Raw genomic sequence first — 14,104 nt, forward strand, 5'->3', positions numbered from 1 at the left:
TCACAGCACAGAGCAGCCCTTTGGTGGGAGGCCCAGGACCCAGCCAGACCGTATCTTCACAGCCCATGGTCACCAGGGTGTCCTCTAGCACCCTTAGGGGAGCACCACTGCCTTCCTGGATGGCCCAGTCCCTCAGCAAGGTGCAGGCAGGCACCTGGAACTGGGCCGTGGTCCCCACAGCCTCAGCCTGGCGACCAGGTCCTGCCAGCCCTGGTCAGTTTTGTCTGACACTCCCAATTCCTCTTGCTGCTGCCGAGAGAAATGAAGGTAAAGCCAGGAGCGAAGTTCAGGACGTGACCCTGGGATGGGATACAGAAAGCGCAAATGAGGGTTAGACAGGCTGGATGGTGTCAGAGCTAGGTCTGAGGGACTGTAGGCTGCGGAAGGGGACTCACCCTGGCTGGGGGTAATGGCCTCCAGACTGCTAGGAGAGTCCCAGGAGACACTGTGGTCCCCATGCATCTGGTCCCTGTCGAGGGCTCCCAGCTCTGCAGTCCAAGCTTTGGCCAGCTGCTGTCTTTATGTGAGCGCCAGCTGTGGGAGGGGGGAGGGGGACCTGCCTACTTGATCCAACCCTCACTGAGACAGAGGGAGCTGGCTCTGAGTCCAGAGGGGAAGGGGGGTTTCCTATTCCTGTCTTGCCCTTGGAAATCTTATTTGTGGGAGAAAGGAAAGACAGGGTCAGGGGCAAGGAATCAAGGGTCCCTGGGCAGCCTCACCTACTTTCCTGACCAAAGATTTGAAACAATAGTCCCTACTCTGTAATCAAAGGCTCATATACCACAGCACCAAGAGCTGACGGGCCCCTTTTCCCACGCTTGTCTCGCATAGCCTACCCTTTGCTCACCGCTCTTGGACACCTAGCCCTTCCCAGAGGTCCCGTCTCCCAGGCTTCCAGACATCTGTGTTTGCTGTTCTACCTTCTTGGTCTGTCAAACTGGGAGGAATTTCCTGTTCCAGGAAACTTCCTTGATCTTTCCTGGTCTTTCTCTTTCTTGCCTCCTGTTATACCTTCTCTGTCTGTCTACTATGGTACTGAACTGTATCCTGTCTTCCCAACCAAGTCTGGACTGTGAGAACACATTGATTCATGTTGGTCCCCATGGGGGCCTCTGTGCACAGAAGACCTTGTAAATTTTTGCAAAATAAAGCTGAACTGCAAAGCAAGTAGCTGCTGCTGTTTCTTTCTGCCTGGAGGCCAGTTGTCCCCACAATCCAGTGCAGGCAGGGCACAGTGGACGGGAACTCCAGAGTCTGACTGCACTTTTGTGACCTACCCAGTGCTCAAAATTTGGATCAAATGGGGCTTGCCCCACAGGGACCATGCCTTCCCTGTGGCTGGAGTTGTGAAGTATTGCTCTGCTGGCTGGGAGTGTTCCCAGGGTGCATCTCTTAGGGAAGGGGTTGGAGTGTCACAGGCAGTGCCTAGGCAAGGAAGCTGAGAGACCTCTCGATGTCCAGAAGGGGTTATGTGTAGGGACGTGGGGGGAATACCTCAGGCCTAATGCCGAGAGTACGTTGGGGTAGTCTGTCCTCCTCTCATGGCTCACTCCATTTGATTCACTCCAGGGCTGGATGCCCCTCCCCCCCAATCAATCTGAACCAGTTTCCTCTTGTGTCAGATGGATGGGGGTAATAGAGCTGGCCGCGATGGAGGAACCAGAATGCAGTGCAGGAGGAAGGAGGGCAGGCTGGCAGACCTGTCTGAGTCCAGGGATGGCATGGAAGGACCAAGGAGATGCCTACCCCCATCTCAGCCAGAAGCAGGCCAGAGATTTACTGGCTGGTGGGAAATTCCCCCAGATTTCTCATTGAGTCCAGGAACCCAATACCCTATTCCTTCCTGGAGTGACTATGTTCCCACTCGTGCCTCCAGGGTTAGTGTCCGGCCCTCACTTCTCACAGCTCTGAGGCTGGGTGGGAGGGTACTTTGGGTTCAGCAAGGACAAAGGGCATACGGACTCAGAGGCCTGAAATCTGAAGAACAGGACCACTTCAGAGGCCTGGAGTCTGAAGGACAGGACCACTTCATCCCAGGTGCCACCTGGACCCACAGGGCTGATCCTGCTGGGACTCACTTCCTGAGGTTTGGGGAGGGGAGGCTCAGGTCTGGGCTGAGGGATCTTGCCTGGAAAAGGAATGAAGAGACCTGGGAGGAGGCCCTCCAACTCGACCATTCCACATCTGGCTTGGTCTACTCCAAACTCACCTTGCGCAAGGCCTAGTGCCCATGTTTATGGCAAAGTGCGTGGTTGGCAAGTGGGTCTGAGATGGAGGCTGCCTGCAGTGGGCCTTGCTACGATGGGGTGTGGATGTTTGTATCACCTCATGAGAAGCCCTTCAGGGATCCTGGTTGGCAGATGGGCCTGTGACCAGAATTCCCAGACAGCCAGGCCTTGAATCGACCTGACTAACCCAGAGCTGCTGGATTGTAGCCTCTACCGCCCCACACTACACACCCGTCTCCAGGCCCACAAAACACGCCCACAGTGTAATACCCCACACGCCCACACGAGCCTGGCTTCCCACAAACACCCCAACACAGACGCCGCACTACCACGGACAACACCTGCAGGATCCTGCAGAAGGGCACTAAGAAGGTGGGGGAAGGTGGCCCTGGGAACTCAGCGGCAGGGGCTGCCGCCTGAGGGGCCCAAGGGGGCGGGCTAAGAGGCGCAAGCCACCAAGGTCTCGCCCCACTATGCAAAGGGACATGCAGATGCTCCCACCCGATGCCAGGCCTGGACCGTGGGAGCGCGCGAGTGGCATACGGTGGTGATCCCGTGGAGGACTCAAGAGTGGGAACACGAGCCGGGAAGAACGACCGGCAGGGGTCCGAAAGACAGGGGCAGTGCAGCTGGGAAAGCTGAGGCCACGCGGAGGGGACAAGTTGCCCTGGAGGTTTCAGGACCAGGGGGACGCGCGTCCCGACCGTGAGTGGGGCAGGCTGAAACGCTGCGCGCGCGCATACTCAGAGGGGAACAGCTACAAAACTAGGCCAAATTTATTGCCGAGAATGGGAGAGCGGGGTCTGCCTTAGGGATTAAGGCCACAACCCAGTTCCTGTGCTCTGCCGGAACAAGGGTCTTGGGAGGCTGAGCTCCCCTCTCCAGACTGTGCAAAACGTGCTGTGCGGCCGCTAGGGCCAGTTCTGGGTCTCCGGGCCGCCCCTCTGCCGGCGAGGGGCGGGGCTTCCTGGAGTGACACCGCCCACCAATCCCTGAGCTGGGCGGGTGGGGCACCGCCCACCCCGAGTGCCGCGGACGGCTTCGCTGACTCCTGGGCGGGGCCTCCAGGGTGGAGCCTGCGCTGGGGGCACGGCCTGCGCTGGGGGCACGGCCTGCGCTGGAGCCGGGCGGCTTGTCAGCACGCCTCTTCAGGTTTGTACTCGGTCTCCCCAGAGGACACCTGCGAGATGCGCCGTGAGGACCGCCACAGCTTCCGCGCGAACTGGCTGCTGCGCACCTGGTGGAGGAGGAGCGGGGTGGGGTCAGCCAGGACCATCACTCCCCGCCCCATTCGAGGCCCAAGCTGCCCTTTTCCTCACCTCAGAGGGTTGCCCAGCGCCCACCACGATAAGCTTGCCGTCCTCCAGACCCACAAGCACGTGGCTACGCTCCTTGGTCACAGCCACGCTTCGGATGGGCACCTTCATGGGCACGGGAGGCGCGGCCGGGAGCAGGCTGGAGAGGGAGGGAGGGGATACATGAACTCGCAACTGCAAGGCAGCTTGGCATCCAGCCAACTGTCTACCCTCATTTGAAGGATGGCTCAGATGAAACCCTGATACATCAAGAGATCTCCCACAAGTGTGTGGCTAAGAGAGGGCAAAGGCAAGATCTCCCCAATGGGAGATGAGGTCTCAGGTGACAGGCCATGCAGGATGTGCCCACAGGCATGCAAAGAGGGTGGGGGTCCACGGAAGGATGGGGGGCCTCCTAGAATTCTCTGTCACTGACCACCAACCACCCTGAGGGACCACGAACCCATAAACAGTGGGGCTCACTTGTTCAGGTGGAGGATGTGCAGGGCACACTGGGCTGTGCCCAGGAGAACAAAGTCCTCCGTCACTGCCAGGGCTGTGGGCTGCTCTACCAGGGGTAGTGAAGCCCGCAACCTCCCATTCACGGAGTACAGGTGCAAGGAGTAGGTGACCTGGAAGAAGCAGGAGGTGTCAGCAAGGACAGAATCCCAACCACCCCGGCCTTGGTCTTGACTGGGTGCACCTTTCCCATACCTGAGCCCCCAGACGTTCCTGCGCTGAGCTCTGTACCACAATCTGGCCCTCAGGCCCCAGTGCTAGATGGGACACAGGTCCAGGCAACATGGCCCCGGGGGGCCGTAGTACTGCCACAAACTGGCCACGGCGTACAGTGTGGATGATCACAGTTCCATCCTGTAGGAAGGAAACTTAGGGTGCTGGGCAGGGGTCTCAGGGTTCCAGGGGCAATGCCCAGCAAACTTGGCCTCCCCTAAGCACAGGCATATATACCTCGGATCCAGACACAGCCATGTCGAGTTCAGTGCTGATGGCCACACAGCTCACTGCAGCCTCGTGCCCGTATAGGACCTGCATAGGCTTTGATGCCAGCCCTATCGAGAGACCATCCTGTGGGAAGCCAGGGCTGGCTCAGGACTGAGGGCATCCCAATATCCTGGGCCCTGAATGAGAAGGCTAAAGCTCAGAAGAGTGAGGGCATTGTGCAAAGCCAGAGTTGGAGGGTCGTGGAGCCCCAGGCTTGCTCACAGTAGTGGGTGGAAGGGGAAGAGAGGAGGGCAGGATTGGAAGCCTATGGAGAGGTATGTGGGCTGCGGGTCTGGACTATGGGGGCCCCACAAAGCTGCTCCCCCAGCATACCTCTTGCAGCAGCCGCCACACCATGCACGTGGTGTCCCGGGAGCCTGAGATGAGGTAGATGCCACAGGTGTCCAGTGCAAGGCAGGTCACTATGTCTGCACAAGTGGAACAGAGTAGTCACCCCTTTCCTGGCAAGCCTCAGGACACTACCCCGGCCTGCACCACCCCAGCTTCCAGGCCACTCATACCAAGATGGCGGTTGAGCTGGTTCAACAGCTTGCCCCGGGGTAGCGCAGTCACTCGAAGGCTGCTGTCCCAGTGGCCGCCACTGAAGAGCAGCTTTCCATCAGGGGCCACTGCCAGGGCTTGCCCACTCACGCCACTATCCGGCACCCATGGGCCATTCAGCAGTCGCTGCATCCTGACCCAGGGAGGGGGATGAAAGGTGAGGCCAGGCCATGTGGGATACACAGGCCCTCAGAGACCTTAGCCAGACCCTACAGCTGGCCAACAGTCTGATGGGGTGGGGATATGCCCACCCCTGCCCACAGCCCTGTGTCTTACTTGGTGGAGTCTTTGATGAAACTGAAGTAGTTGCTTATGTTACGGTCATAGGGCAACCAGCTGTGGGTACCCAGCAGCCCATTGGCACTCACGGTCACCTGTGAGTAGGAGGGGGCAGAGGAGGGTTTGGGATAGAGTCTGAGATGGGGTGGAGCTGGGTGGGGTCCTGCCCAGTGCACTTACCAGCAGGTCTGGGGTCATGAAGGAATGGGGCTGCCGATAGGGAACCAGGGCCAGCACCAGGGGCACGCCATCACTGATGACCTGTGAAGTGAGACAGAGTCCAGGGCTGGCCAAGAGGCCAGCCGGGACCCCCACCACACTGTCTATTCCCTAGGGCACCACTCTTTCCTTTGCCCTCAGCCCCCAGGGGTCCCGGGCGAGGTGTCACAGAGGCAGAGGTCCCTCTGAGAAACACACAGGAAACCAGTGGGGCTTTGGGAGGACTTCCCAGAAAGCAAGTGAGGAGCTGGGATGGACAAGGAAGATCCTTCCAGAGTCTCAAGTTTGGTCTACCCACCCCATTACTCTATGTCCTCCCAGCCTGCTGGCAGGAGAGGAGAGGCTAAAAAAGTCAGGCCTGAGGGCATGCCGGGTGTAGACAGGAAGGTGAGGGAGTGTCCAAGGCCGGAGATGCCTTCTGGCCTCCCTACGGCTATCAGAGAAGGCTAAGTGAGCAACACCTTGTCTTGGCCCTCATGAAGAAGGTACCCCAGCCGCACTCCCACAGTCTTCTCATGTTCACTTCTCTTCCCAAGATGTCTTAATATCTTTATTTAGGTTTTCCATCTGCCCCAAAAGGTTGGCAAGGACAGTGGGGTTCAACTCATCTCACAGAGTAAGAAGTGAGGGCCCTGCCTCCTCTCACCTCCGCGAAGAAGGCCTTGAGCTGGTCCAGGTGCTGGAAGATGCTAGGTGAGTTAGTGTCCAGACGTGCAAGGCGTTGGGCTGCTTCCTCAGCTGAGAGCCGAGCTGGATGTGGCTCCTGTGGGCAAGTGGCCAGTGAGCACCATGGCACAGCTACCCCTGACCACTCTCCTCCAAGCTGGTCTTACTTTTAGCAGCTGACAGGGAGTCTGCCCAAAGTTGCTGATGATGCCCTCCAGAGCCTTCCGTTCCCGCTCATCTGCCACGTGGTCCAGGTCCACAGCCCCTGGGTGGGCAGGCAGAGCAGTCAGGACTCCCCCCATGCCCTCTGCACTCACCCTTCCTCATCTCTGCCCAGCACCCACTTAAGCCCAGGGCACTGCCCACCTTCATAAGTGCAGTAATAGAAGACATTGAGGGCTTCCTCTGCAGCCGGCCCCCGCTGCTTATAGCCAAAGATGAGGTCAATCCACTCGTGCAAGTGGGCAGACACATACTCCGACTCCTAGGGATAGGAGGGGCAGTCAGTCGGGAACAGATCGCTGACCCCAACCCCAAACCCTTGCCCCAGCTGCCTGCCTGTCCGATGTACTCATGTCCTCACCAGAGCCTGGCGGTGCTGCTGGATGAAGTCCTCAGGGGAGCTGGCCCATGGGGGCAGCACCACATCACCCACCTTCTCATTGCTCAGCTGGAGGCAGCCCAGGTCAAAGCCTGGAACAGAGGAACGCGTCAGCTGTCTTCCCCGGCCCCCCGGGCACCCCGGCTCGCGTCGCCACCCCACGCCAGCTCCCACCGTTCTGGTTCTCCAGGAAGTCAGGGAAGTAGAAGAACTCTGGGATGAGCTCCTTCACGTCAGCCAGACTCTCCAGGCGGGCCTGCCAGGCTGCTGCCACCGAGTGGAACTGCCGGTCAGAGCAGTCAAAGCTGGGGGGGCAGAGGCAGAGTGAGCAGGGGGTGGCAACAGGGGGGGAAGACAGTCTGCGGGGGGGAAAGGAGAGACAGAGGGCCCAGGGTGTCTGGAGGACCTCCCCCCAACCAGCTACCATCTGCCTGCCACGCCCTGGGCCGCACCGGCCACTCTGCAGCTGGACGTGCAAGGACGTGAAGGGTTCCATGCGGATGAGGTAGTGCATCACGCCTGCTGCGTTAGAGTAGTGGGTGCCATAGTGGAACTTGTCAATGGTGCCCGCGGGGTCCTCGAAGCTCTCATACCTGGAGTCACAGTTAGGGTGTCAGCAGAAGTCCCCCCCGTGCCCATCCCGACCTCCGAGCCCCACCTTGTCCACATGCTCACTTCTCCCTCACGAGCTGGGCATGCTTAGGGTTCACCACACCGATGGGCTTGGACAGGTCCCGGAAGACAGCTGGGTTGCTGAGGTCCAGGGTTGGGGACACGTAGTCCTGTAGGACCCAGGGGAACTGGCCGCCCACCCGGGCAAGAATTGCATGAGGGTCCTGATGGCCTACCTGCCCACTCTGCCCTGCCTCACCCTCAGGAGGCTGGGCAAGGCCCACAGGTGGGGACCCATCTCTTGGAAAGACCACAGGGGAGCAGGACAGACCGTCTGGGACAGGCTTCCCATCAGAGAAAACAGAGGCCAGGAGGGGATGAGAGTGGACCAGGGTATGTGTGGGGGGGGTGGGGGTGGCAGGGAACAGAAGCCCAGTCTTAGGCAGCACCACCCTAAGACAGAGCCCGGGGCTCCCCTCCCATCAGTGCCTACACTTGGGCGAACCAGAGCTGGCAGATCAGAGGGGTGAGTGGGGGTACGGAGTGGGCCCTCACCACAGGGTACTGAGACAAGTCGTTGTAGGTCCGCCCCGCAATGGTGTTGAGTTGCATCAGGTACTCGAAGTTGGATATCTCACGCTGCACCCATTTCTGGGGGGGCAGGGGCAGGCAAGAGAGGAGCCAGCTGGGCTATCTGGCACTCCTCCCTACTACAGGGCCCTGACTCACCCACCCGCCCCTCACACTCCAGGGCTCTCACCTGGGTAAGGCCTGAGGCACGCAGCATCTCCTGCGGGGAGTGGCTGCTGAGGTAGCCTTGGGTCGGGGGTCGCAGGCGCAGGAGCCACGAGTATACCTGGTTCCGTATCTGAGTGTGGGGTGGGATGGGATAGGGCTGAGGCCTAGGGGCTTGGCAAGGCGAGGAGGCTGCAGCCCCACCCACCTTGCATGGGAAGTTGAGGAAGTAGTTGGCCTGATCAATAAAGAAGAGCTCAAGTGCTGAACGGCGCAGGTTGAAACGCCGTAGGTGGACCTCGCGCAGCTGGGCCAGTGGGCGCCGGAAGTCATGGCCAATGCCTGCAGGGATGAGTAGCAGGTGCGGTAGTCACTCATCTGGCCCCACCAGACCACAGCCGCCTCCGGCCATCCCTCCAGCCAGCTTCATCAGAACGCACCATCCTCGGTTTCCACTCGTTCAGCGCTGCCATCATAGAAGTATATATGCTGTGTGGTGACCTCCAGCAGCCCTGGGACCACGGCCACCACTGTGACCAGCTGGCATTCAGCTGATAGCACCAGCTTCTCATGCTGCTCGTCCAGTTCCGCTGCCTTCATCCTGGGGGTCAGCACCAACTTCAGGCTCCAGGCCCTGGGACCCTCTTCCCCACAAGCACACTCTCTGAATGCCATCAAGTCAGATGGGCGGGAAGAGTTGCTCAAGGTACAGACTGGCCACAGTTCCTGCCCTTGGCTCTCTGAATGTCTTGCCAGGACACCAACTCATGTCCCCAGCTGCCACTCACTCAGCCCCTGCCCACTCCCATGGGCCCCCATCCTCGTCTTGTTTGTTTCTCAGTCCTGCTCGAGGACTTCGCCACAAAAGAGCAACTATCTATTCTGCTAGACAGCTCTTCCCAGCCCTCCACTTGATGTGGGACAGTCCTGTTAGGGTGTTTAGCCCTGCAGCAGGAATCCCCCAGCAAGCATGCACACACCGCACAGAGTCCCGGCCACCACCCCAATCAGCTCTGTCCCAGCCCCACTCACGCAGTCTCCAGTGAAGCCAGTTCATCCTCGCCCAGCTGGTCTTCCTGCAGCTCCTCGGGTAGAGTGCTGACTTTGGCCTCTTTGGTCACTGCTAGAGGGAGCGAGGCCTCCTCCGTGGGAGTCAGGGGGACCTCACCTGCAATGGGCCCAAGGATACTCAGCCAGAACTAGATAGGACAGCATATGAGGTTGGGTGGACCCAACTCAGCACGCCCTCTCACCTAGGTTGTCACGCAGGGCACTGGCTTCCAGATGCGAGTTGAAGTGATGGTTAGGTACCAGCTTCAGACGCATGCGTGAGTAGGTCTCGGCGCTGGACATCTTCCACCGGGGCGTGGGCGGGTCCCTGCAGGTAAGTCCAAGGTGATTCCTCCTAGGCTCCCCCCCAAACCAGAAGCTGTCTGGCTTTCCAGGCTCCTCCCTCCCTCCCAAGCCCTGCCCCTACCCCAACCCCAGCCCCACCCACCTCAGGGCCCAGGCCCCGCAGGGGCTGGAGAGCTGCCGCCACAGCGCCCCCCAGTGCAGCAGGACCGTGGAGTGCTGCGTTGCCTGCTGCTTCAGCGCAGCCGCATAGCGCAGCCCCTCCAGGCGCGCCCGCCTCTGCGCAGGTTCCAGCACCAGTTCCTGGGGGGTGGAGAGTAGAGCAATGGGTGAGTCCCGCTGGCCCCTTTCTGTCCCAGCCCATCAGGAGTCCTCTGGGGGCATGGGTGGAGCAGCTCCTCACCCTCCACCCTGGGCGCATACCTGGAAGGTCTGACGACAATGCGCCCGCTCCTGCTGCCGCCTCTGCCCACTGCTCATGAGTGTGTCGTAGCAGGAGTTCCAGAAGCCCGACATGAGGTCGTGGCTCTTAGCATAGGTGTCCATTTCGAACTGGGACATGGTGGGCTGCACCTGGAGGATTGGGCAGGGGAACGAAACCAGCGCTCGATGCGGGCTTCCAGCCTTCACTTCCCTTCCCGTGCACCCCCCTACAGGCAGGCACCTGCTTGTCGATGAAGTGACGCCATTCGGGTGTGGCGCAAAAGGCCTGGAAGTCCTCGAAGAAGGTGGGGCTGCCGTTGGTGGGTGGCAGAGAAGGTAGCCCCCACTGCAGCCCCAGTGGCCCGTAGGCACGGTCCAGCAGCGTGCGCACCAGCGGCACCAGCCACGAGCAGCGCTCAGCAGACGTAGCAGCTGTGGTTGGGGGTTCCCCGGCCTGAGTGGCCATCCCACAGGGGGAGGTGTTAAGCGCCCGCGCCAGCGCAGCCTCCAGCTTGGAGAGCACATAGCAGGCCTCCTCCCGGCGCATGGGCACGGCGGTCTGCAGCAGCGCGTGCAGCTTCACATAGGCCTGGGCGTGCAGCTGGGGATGAAAGGGGAGTGTGGGTGGCACCCAGCTGCTCCCAGAGCTCCCTACACCTGCCATACCCCTCCCCTACACCCACCCTGTGCTCACCTGTGGGTCCTCCAATAGGATGTAGCCGAGCACAAGGTGCAGGCCTATCTGTGCCATCTCTCGGAGATCCGCTGTGCCATTGGCCAGGTGTGGCCAGGCTCCCAGGCGGTCAAGCAGGCTACACACACCTTCAAAGAGCTGTCACAAGAAGTATTCCCAGCAGCCATCACGAGATGAGGCCAGAAGCGCATGGGGAGGGAGCAAGGTAAGGTGTGGGCTGAGGGCCAGGTCAGGTTTACACATAGAAACAAGTCCATGCTCAGAGACACCGGGTCAACCCACGCAGGACAGCACACGTGTACTCATCCCCCCAAACCAGACACCTGAGGGCTCACGGGAACACGCATGCTCATGTGGCTCACACCTTCTGAGCTGACACACCTTCTCACTCCACAGCTCCTGGTTGCCGTGGCCCTCGGCACACAGGAAGTCCTGCAGCAGCCGCAGCAGCCAGAGCACCTGCTGGGTGAGGCCGGCCAGGACCCCAGCAGGGGCTTCTTTGATGTCGGTCAGGGCTGACTCCAGCATCATCTCCAGGAGGCTGGGGATGGGAGAGGGACTCGGGTATCTCCCTGACTGTCTGCTTTACCTGCAGGCTTCCTGGAGGCCCCCACCCTCCCAAGATGCCTGCTCACCTGCGCTTGATGCAGTCTGGGGGACACACAAGTGTGGCTGAGGCCCCCAGCTGGGTGAGCACTGAGAAGACTTGGCCACGCTCCCGCCAAGCGGCCTCGTCGCTGCCTTCCACGCCCCGCCACGTCACTGAGAACAGCACGTAGGTGAGCAGGTTGCACAGCTCCTCCTCGGGGGTTTGCTTTGGGAGCAGATGGGTGGTGTGAGGGGTGGGTAGGGGACGACGGGAGTCACACTGACCCACTATCCCTGTTTAGCACCCCTTGCCCACCACTAGTAAGGACACCAGGAAGCAGATCATTCAGTCAACAGAAGACCTGGCTCAGAGGCCTGGAAGGATGGTGTACAGGCCTGAGGTATTGCCTGGATTCCAGGGAGAATTAGGGGTTTCAGTGACTCCTAAGACTGGATCGGGCGGTTCACAAATCTATACCTCAATCCCTACAGGCCCAAGAACTGTCCTGGAGTTCTCTGGAAGAATACCATAGAACAAGCAGAGGCCCGCCCCAACCCCAGAAGCACCAGATAGGACCCTTAGAGCCATCCAGAGGCCCTGTAAAGTCTCTGCTCTATTCTAGGACCCCATTGGCAACTGCAGCCCCGATGTCAGCCAGGGCTACACTGGAAGAAAGGCCACACTGCCTGCCCCATGTCCCAGAGTGTCCTCCGTCAGTGCCATGCAGTGGCAGAGGGCAGGCCTGCCTCACCTGAGGGTTGCTGGTATTAGAGGTGTCGTCCCCACTGATGGTGGGCTCTGGGAGGCTGCTGTCCTCCAGCACGTTGGAAAGACTAGAGCTGTGGTGGCCGTGGGCAGCAGGGAAGGGCCGGGGCCCGTCCAGTGGGGAGGGCGTGCCAGGCTGGCTGGCTGGAGTTAGGGTCCCGCTGCTGCCACCGCCACCAGCAGTGTTGCCTGAGCCCACACTGGACCGTTCCAGGCCCAGGTCAAAGGGTGCACAGAATGGGGACAGGGCTTGGTAAAAGGCATCAGGATCAGGGCAGGGGACCTCTGAGGGCAGGAAGACATCCGAAGGTTCAGGTGACTCAGCAGGTGGCTTGGGTAAGGCTGGCTCTGGGGAGGCAGGCGGCTCTGGGGGAAAAGGCAGGGGACTGCCAGCCGTGGCCGCCTCCAGCACGTACAGTCGGGTCAGGACATCCTGCCAGCCTGCCTGTTGGGCCAGCATCTGCACTACATCAGGCTGTTTGCAGATGAGGTGGAAGAGCTGCAGGCCAGGGCACAGCAAGTGAGGTACTCGTCCAAGAGATCTGCCACTAGACCCCTGTCCTGGGGTCTTTGCAGAGGAGGCTTCCAGAGACCCCTCACCCCTGGCAAATAGTGTGTCAGGGTAGGGTTCCCCTTCCCCCCACTCTACCCAAGCTTTCACCTCCCACACTCACCTTGCGACAGATGTCTAGGCGGACACTGAGGTCAGCCTGGAAGGACAGCTGCACCACAGCCATGAGATCTGAGAGGCTCAGGCAATCTGGGAGGACAGCCAGAGGAGCCTGAGGGACCGATCCCAGCAGGGGCTGCAGCCCCTTGCTGGCTCAGGCTCGCCCCTCTGTACCAACACCTTCCCGATTCCCACCTGCTGTTCCCAGACCCATGTTGCATCCCCCATCTGCACCGACTCTTGGCCCCAACCAGGTTGTACCTGTCCCCAGGAACAGCTTGTAGAGGCCCTGGAAGAGCTGGAGGGAAACCGTGCCCTCCGGCAGGCAGGCGACGAGACCCTGGAGGCCACACTCATGCAGCCGGAGCCGCTGGCGGCTCCGCTCCGGTAAGCGCTCGTTCTGCTGCAGTCTGCGCAGGACCTGTGTGTGCATGTATAGTGCGGGTGTCATCATGGGGAAGAAGTTACCGCAGGAACGGGAAGTCACCACGCGGGAGTGTGCCTCCAAGAAAGGTCTGCAAAGGCAGCTTCCTCTGCCAGCCCAAGGCCGCTGCGCCTCCCTGGACCTCAGGCACGTGCCACAGCGCATAGGATGCCAGGGTTGGATGGGCTGGGTATACCTTGCAGACTCGGTCGGACAGCAGAGGCAGGGACCGTGGCCGCACCAGCAGCGCCAGCAGCACCTCCAGGTTCCCTGGCTCCAGCAGGAAGACAGCCAGGAAGTCCTGTGCTGAGGAGCCCTGAAGCAGTGCCAGCAGCAGGTCCAGGGTGCCCACAACCTGGGGGACACAAAGGCTCACACTGGGCTGGGCTTCCCCACGTGGTCCACACTCCACCCCTCAGGCGAGCTTCCGTGTCACCAGCCTCCAGCCTACCTGGCCATCATCGCCCGAAGCTGCCAGAAAGCTCAGCACCACCTGCATGTCTTCAGCCGGGGCGCTCCGCACCAGAAACTCCCGCACCAGGCCCAGCAGGGATGTCTGCATCGTGCGCAGGTCGTCAGCCGCCAGGGGGCGCTCCCGCTGTGGGCTGAGCCGTTCCCAGCAGACACACCCACCAGGGCCAGGAAAACGCAGGGGCACAGACGGTAGAGAACAGGGAGAGTGGGCAAGTAAGCTGGGGGACTGAACCGCCCATCCCCACGGCCAGAGGCAGCTAGGTCAGCCCCCCAGCCACCTGCCCCCCACCAGCCTCACCTGTAGTGGGTGCGAAGGGCATCTAGGATGAACTGGACCCCGTATTTCTTCCGTAGCTTCTGTCTGTGCTCGCGGACTATGCTGGACATGTTCTGGATGTGGCCTGAGTGAGCGTCAGCAGAGGCCTCAGGCCACCAGGCTGAGCTGGGCCCTTTCTGACCCTCTTCCCAGACAGCCCCAGGGAGGGTCATGTTCCACTCAGATGCCCCAGGGTGG

At 60.7% G+C, this 14,104-nt stretch overlaps 1 protein-coding gene and 1 pseudogene across 2 annotated transcripts in view; both read right to left on the reverse strand.

The window, feature by feature from the left end:
• On the reverse strand, positions 1 to 2,232 carry LOC136313963 (death domain-containing membrane protein NRADD-like; annotated as a pseudogene).
• Positions 2,233 to 2,986: 754 nt separating this feature from the next.
• Positions 2,987 to 14,104, reverse strand: part of NBEAL2 (neurobeachin like 2) — a 29,125-nt gene continuing 18,007 nt past the window's right edge. For both annotated transcript variants that reach the window (XM_066246014.1, XM_066246013.1), the window contains 33 exons: positions 13,889 to 13,991; positions 13,568 to 13,721; positions 13,313 to 13,471; positions 12,954 to 13,113; positions 12,697 to 12,782; positions 12,009 to 12,521; positions 11,304 to 11,482; positions 11,050 to 11,209; positions 10,669 to 10,806; positions 10,216 to 10,575; positions 9,975 to 10,124; positions 9,697 to 9,854; positions 9,452 to 9,576; positions 9,231 to 9,366; positions 8,639 to 8,799; positions 8,224 to 8,540; positions 8,019 to 8,114; positions 7,527 to 7,651; positions 7,304 to 7,444; positions 7,026 to 7,156; positions 6,834 to 6,943; positions 6,617 to 6,734; positions 6,418 to 6,515; positions 6,231 to 6,347; positions 5,546 to 5,626; positions 5,363 to 5,460; positions 5,047 to 5,219; positions 4,859 to 4,953; positions 4,493 to 4,609; positions 4,238 to 4,396; positions 4,007 to 4,155; positions 3,548 to 3,683; positions 2,987 to 3,465 (listed from right to left, as the gene is read on the reverse strand). In XM_066246014.1, coding sequence (XP_066102111.1) covers positions 3,364 to 3,465; positions 3,548 to 3,683; positions 4,007 to 4,155; positions 4,238 to 4,396; positions 4,493 to 4,609; positions 4,859 to 4,953; positions 5,047 to 5,219; positions 5,363 to 5,460; positions 5,546 to 5,626; positions 6,231 to 6,347; positions 6,418 to 6,515; positions 6,617 to 6,734; positions 6,834 to 6,943; positions 7,026 to 7,156; positions 7,304 to 7,444; positions 7,527 to 7,651; positions 8,019 to 8,114; positions 8,224 to 8,540; positions 8,639 to 8,799; positions 9,231 to 9,366; positions 9,452 to 9,576; positions 9,697 to 9,854; positions 9,975 to 10,124; positions 10,216 to 10,575; positions 10,669 to 10,806; positions 11,050 to 11,209; positions 11,304 to 11,482; positions 12,009 to 12,521; positions 12,697 to 12,782; positions 12,954 to 13,113; positions 13,313 to 13,471; positions 13,568 to 13,721; positions 13,889 to 13,991 — 5,105 coding nt within the window. In that variant the 3' untranslated portion in view covers positions 2,987 to 3,363. The remainder of the gene's footprint in view (positions 3,466 to 3,547; positions 3,684 to 4,006; positions 4,156 to 4,237; positions 4,397 to 4,492; positions 4,610 to 4,858; positions 4,954 to 5,046; positions 5,220 to 5,362; positions 5,461 to 5,545; positions 5,627 to 6,230; positions 6,348 to 6,417; positions 6,516 to 6,616; positions 6,735 to 6,833; positions 6,944 to 7,025; positions 7,157 to 7,303; positions 7,445 to 7,526; positions 7,652 to 8,018; positions 8,115 to 8,223; positions 8,541 to 8,638; positions 8,800 to 9,230; positions 9,367 to 9,451; positions 9,577 to 9,696; positions 9,855 to 9,974; positions 10,125 to 10,215; positions 10,576 to 10,668; positions 10,807 to 11,049; positions 11,210 to 11,303; positions 11,483 to 12,008; positions 12,522 to 12,696; positions 12,783 to 12,953; positions 13,114 to 13,312; positions 13,472 to 13,567; positions 13,722 to 13,888; positions 13,992 to 14,104) is intronic.

The sequence above is a fragment of the Saccopteryx bilineata genome, chromosome 10, assembly GCF_036850765.1.
Source record: "Saccopteryx bilineata isolate mSacBil1 chromosome 10, mSacBil1_pri_phased_curated, whole genome shotgun sequence".
In the NCBI taxonomy this organism is placed as follows: domain Eukaryota; kingdom Metazoa; phylum Chordata; class Mammalia; order Chiroptera; family Emballonuridae; genus Saccopteryx; species Saccopteryx bilineata.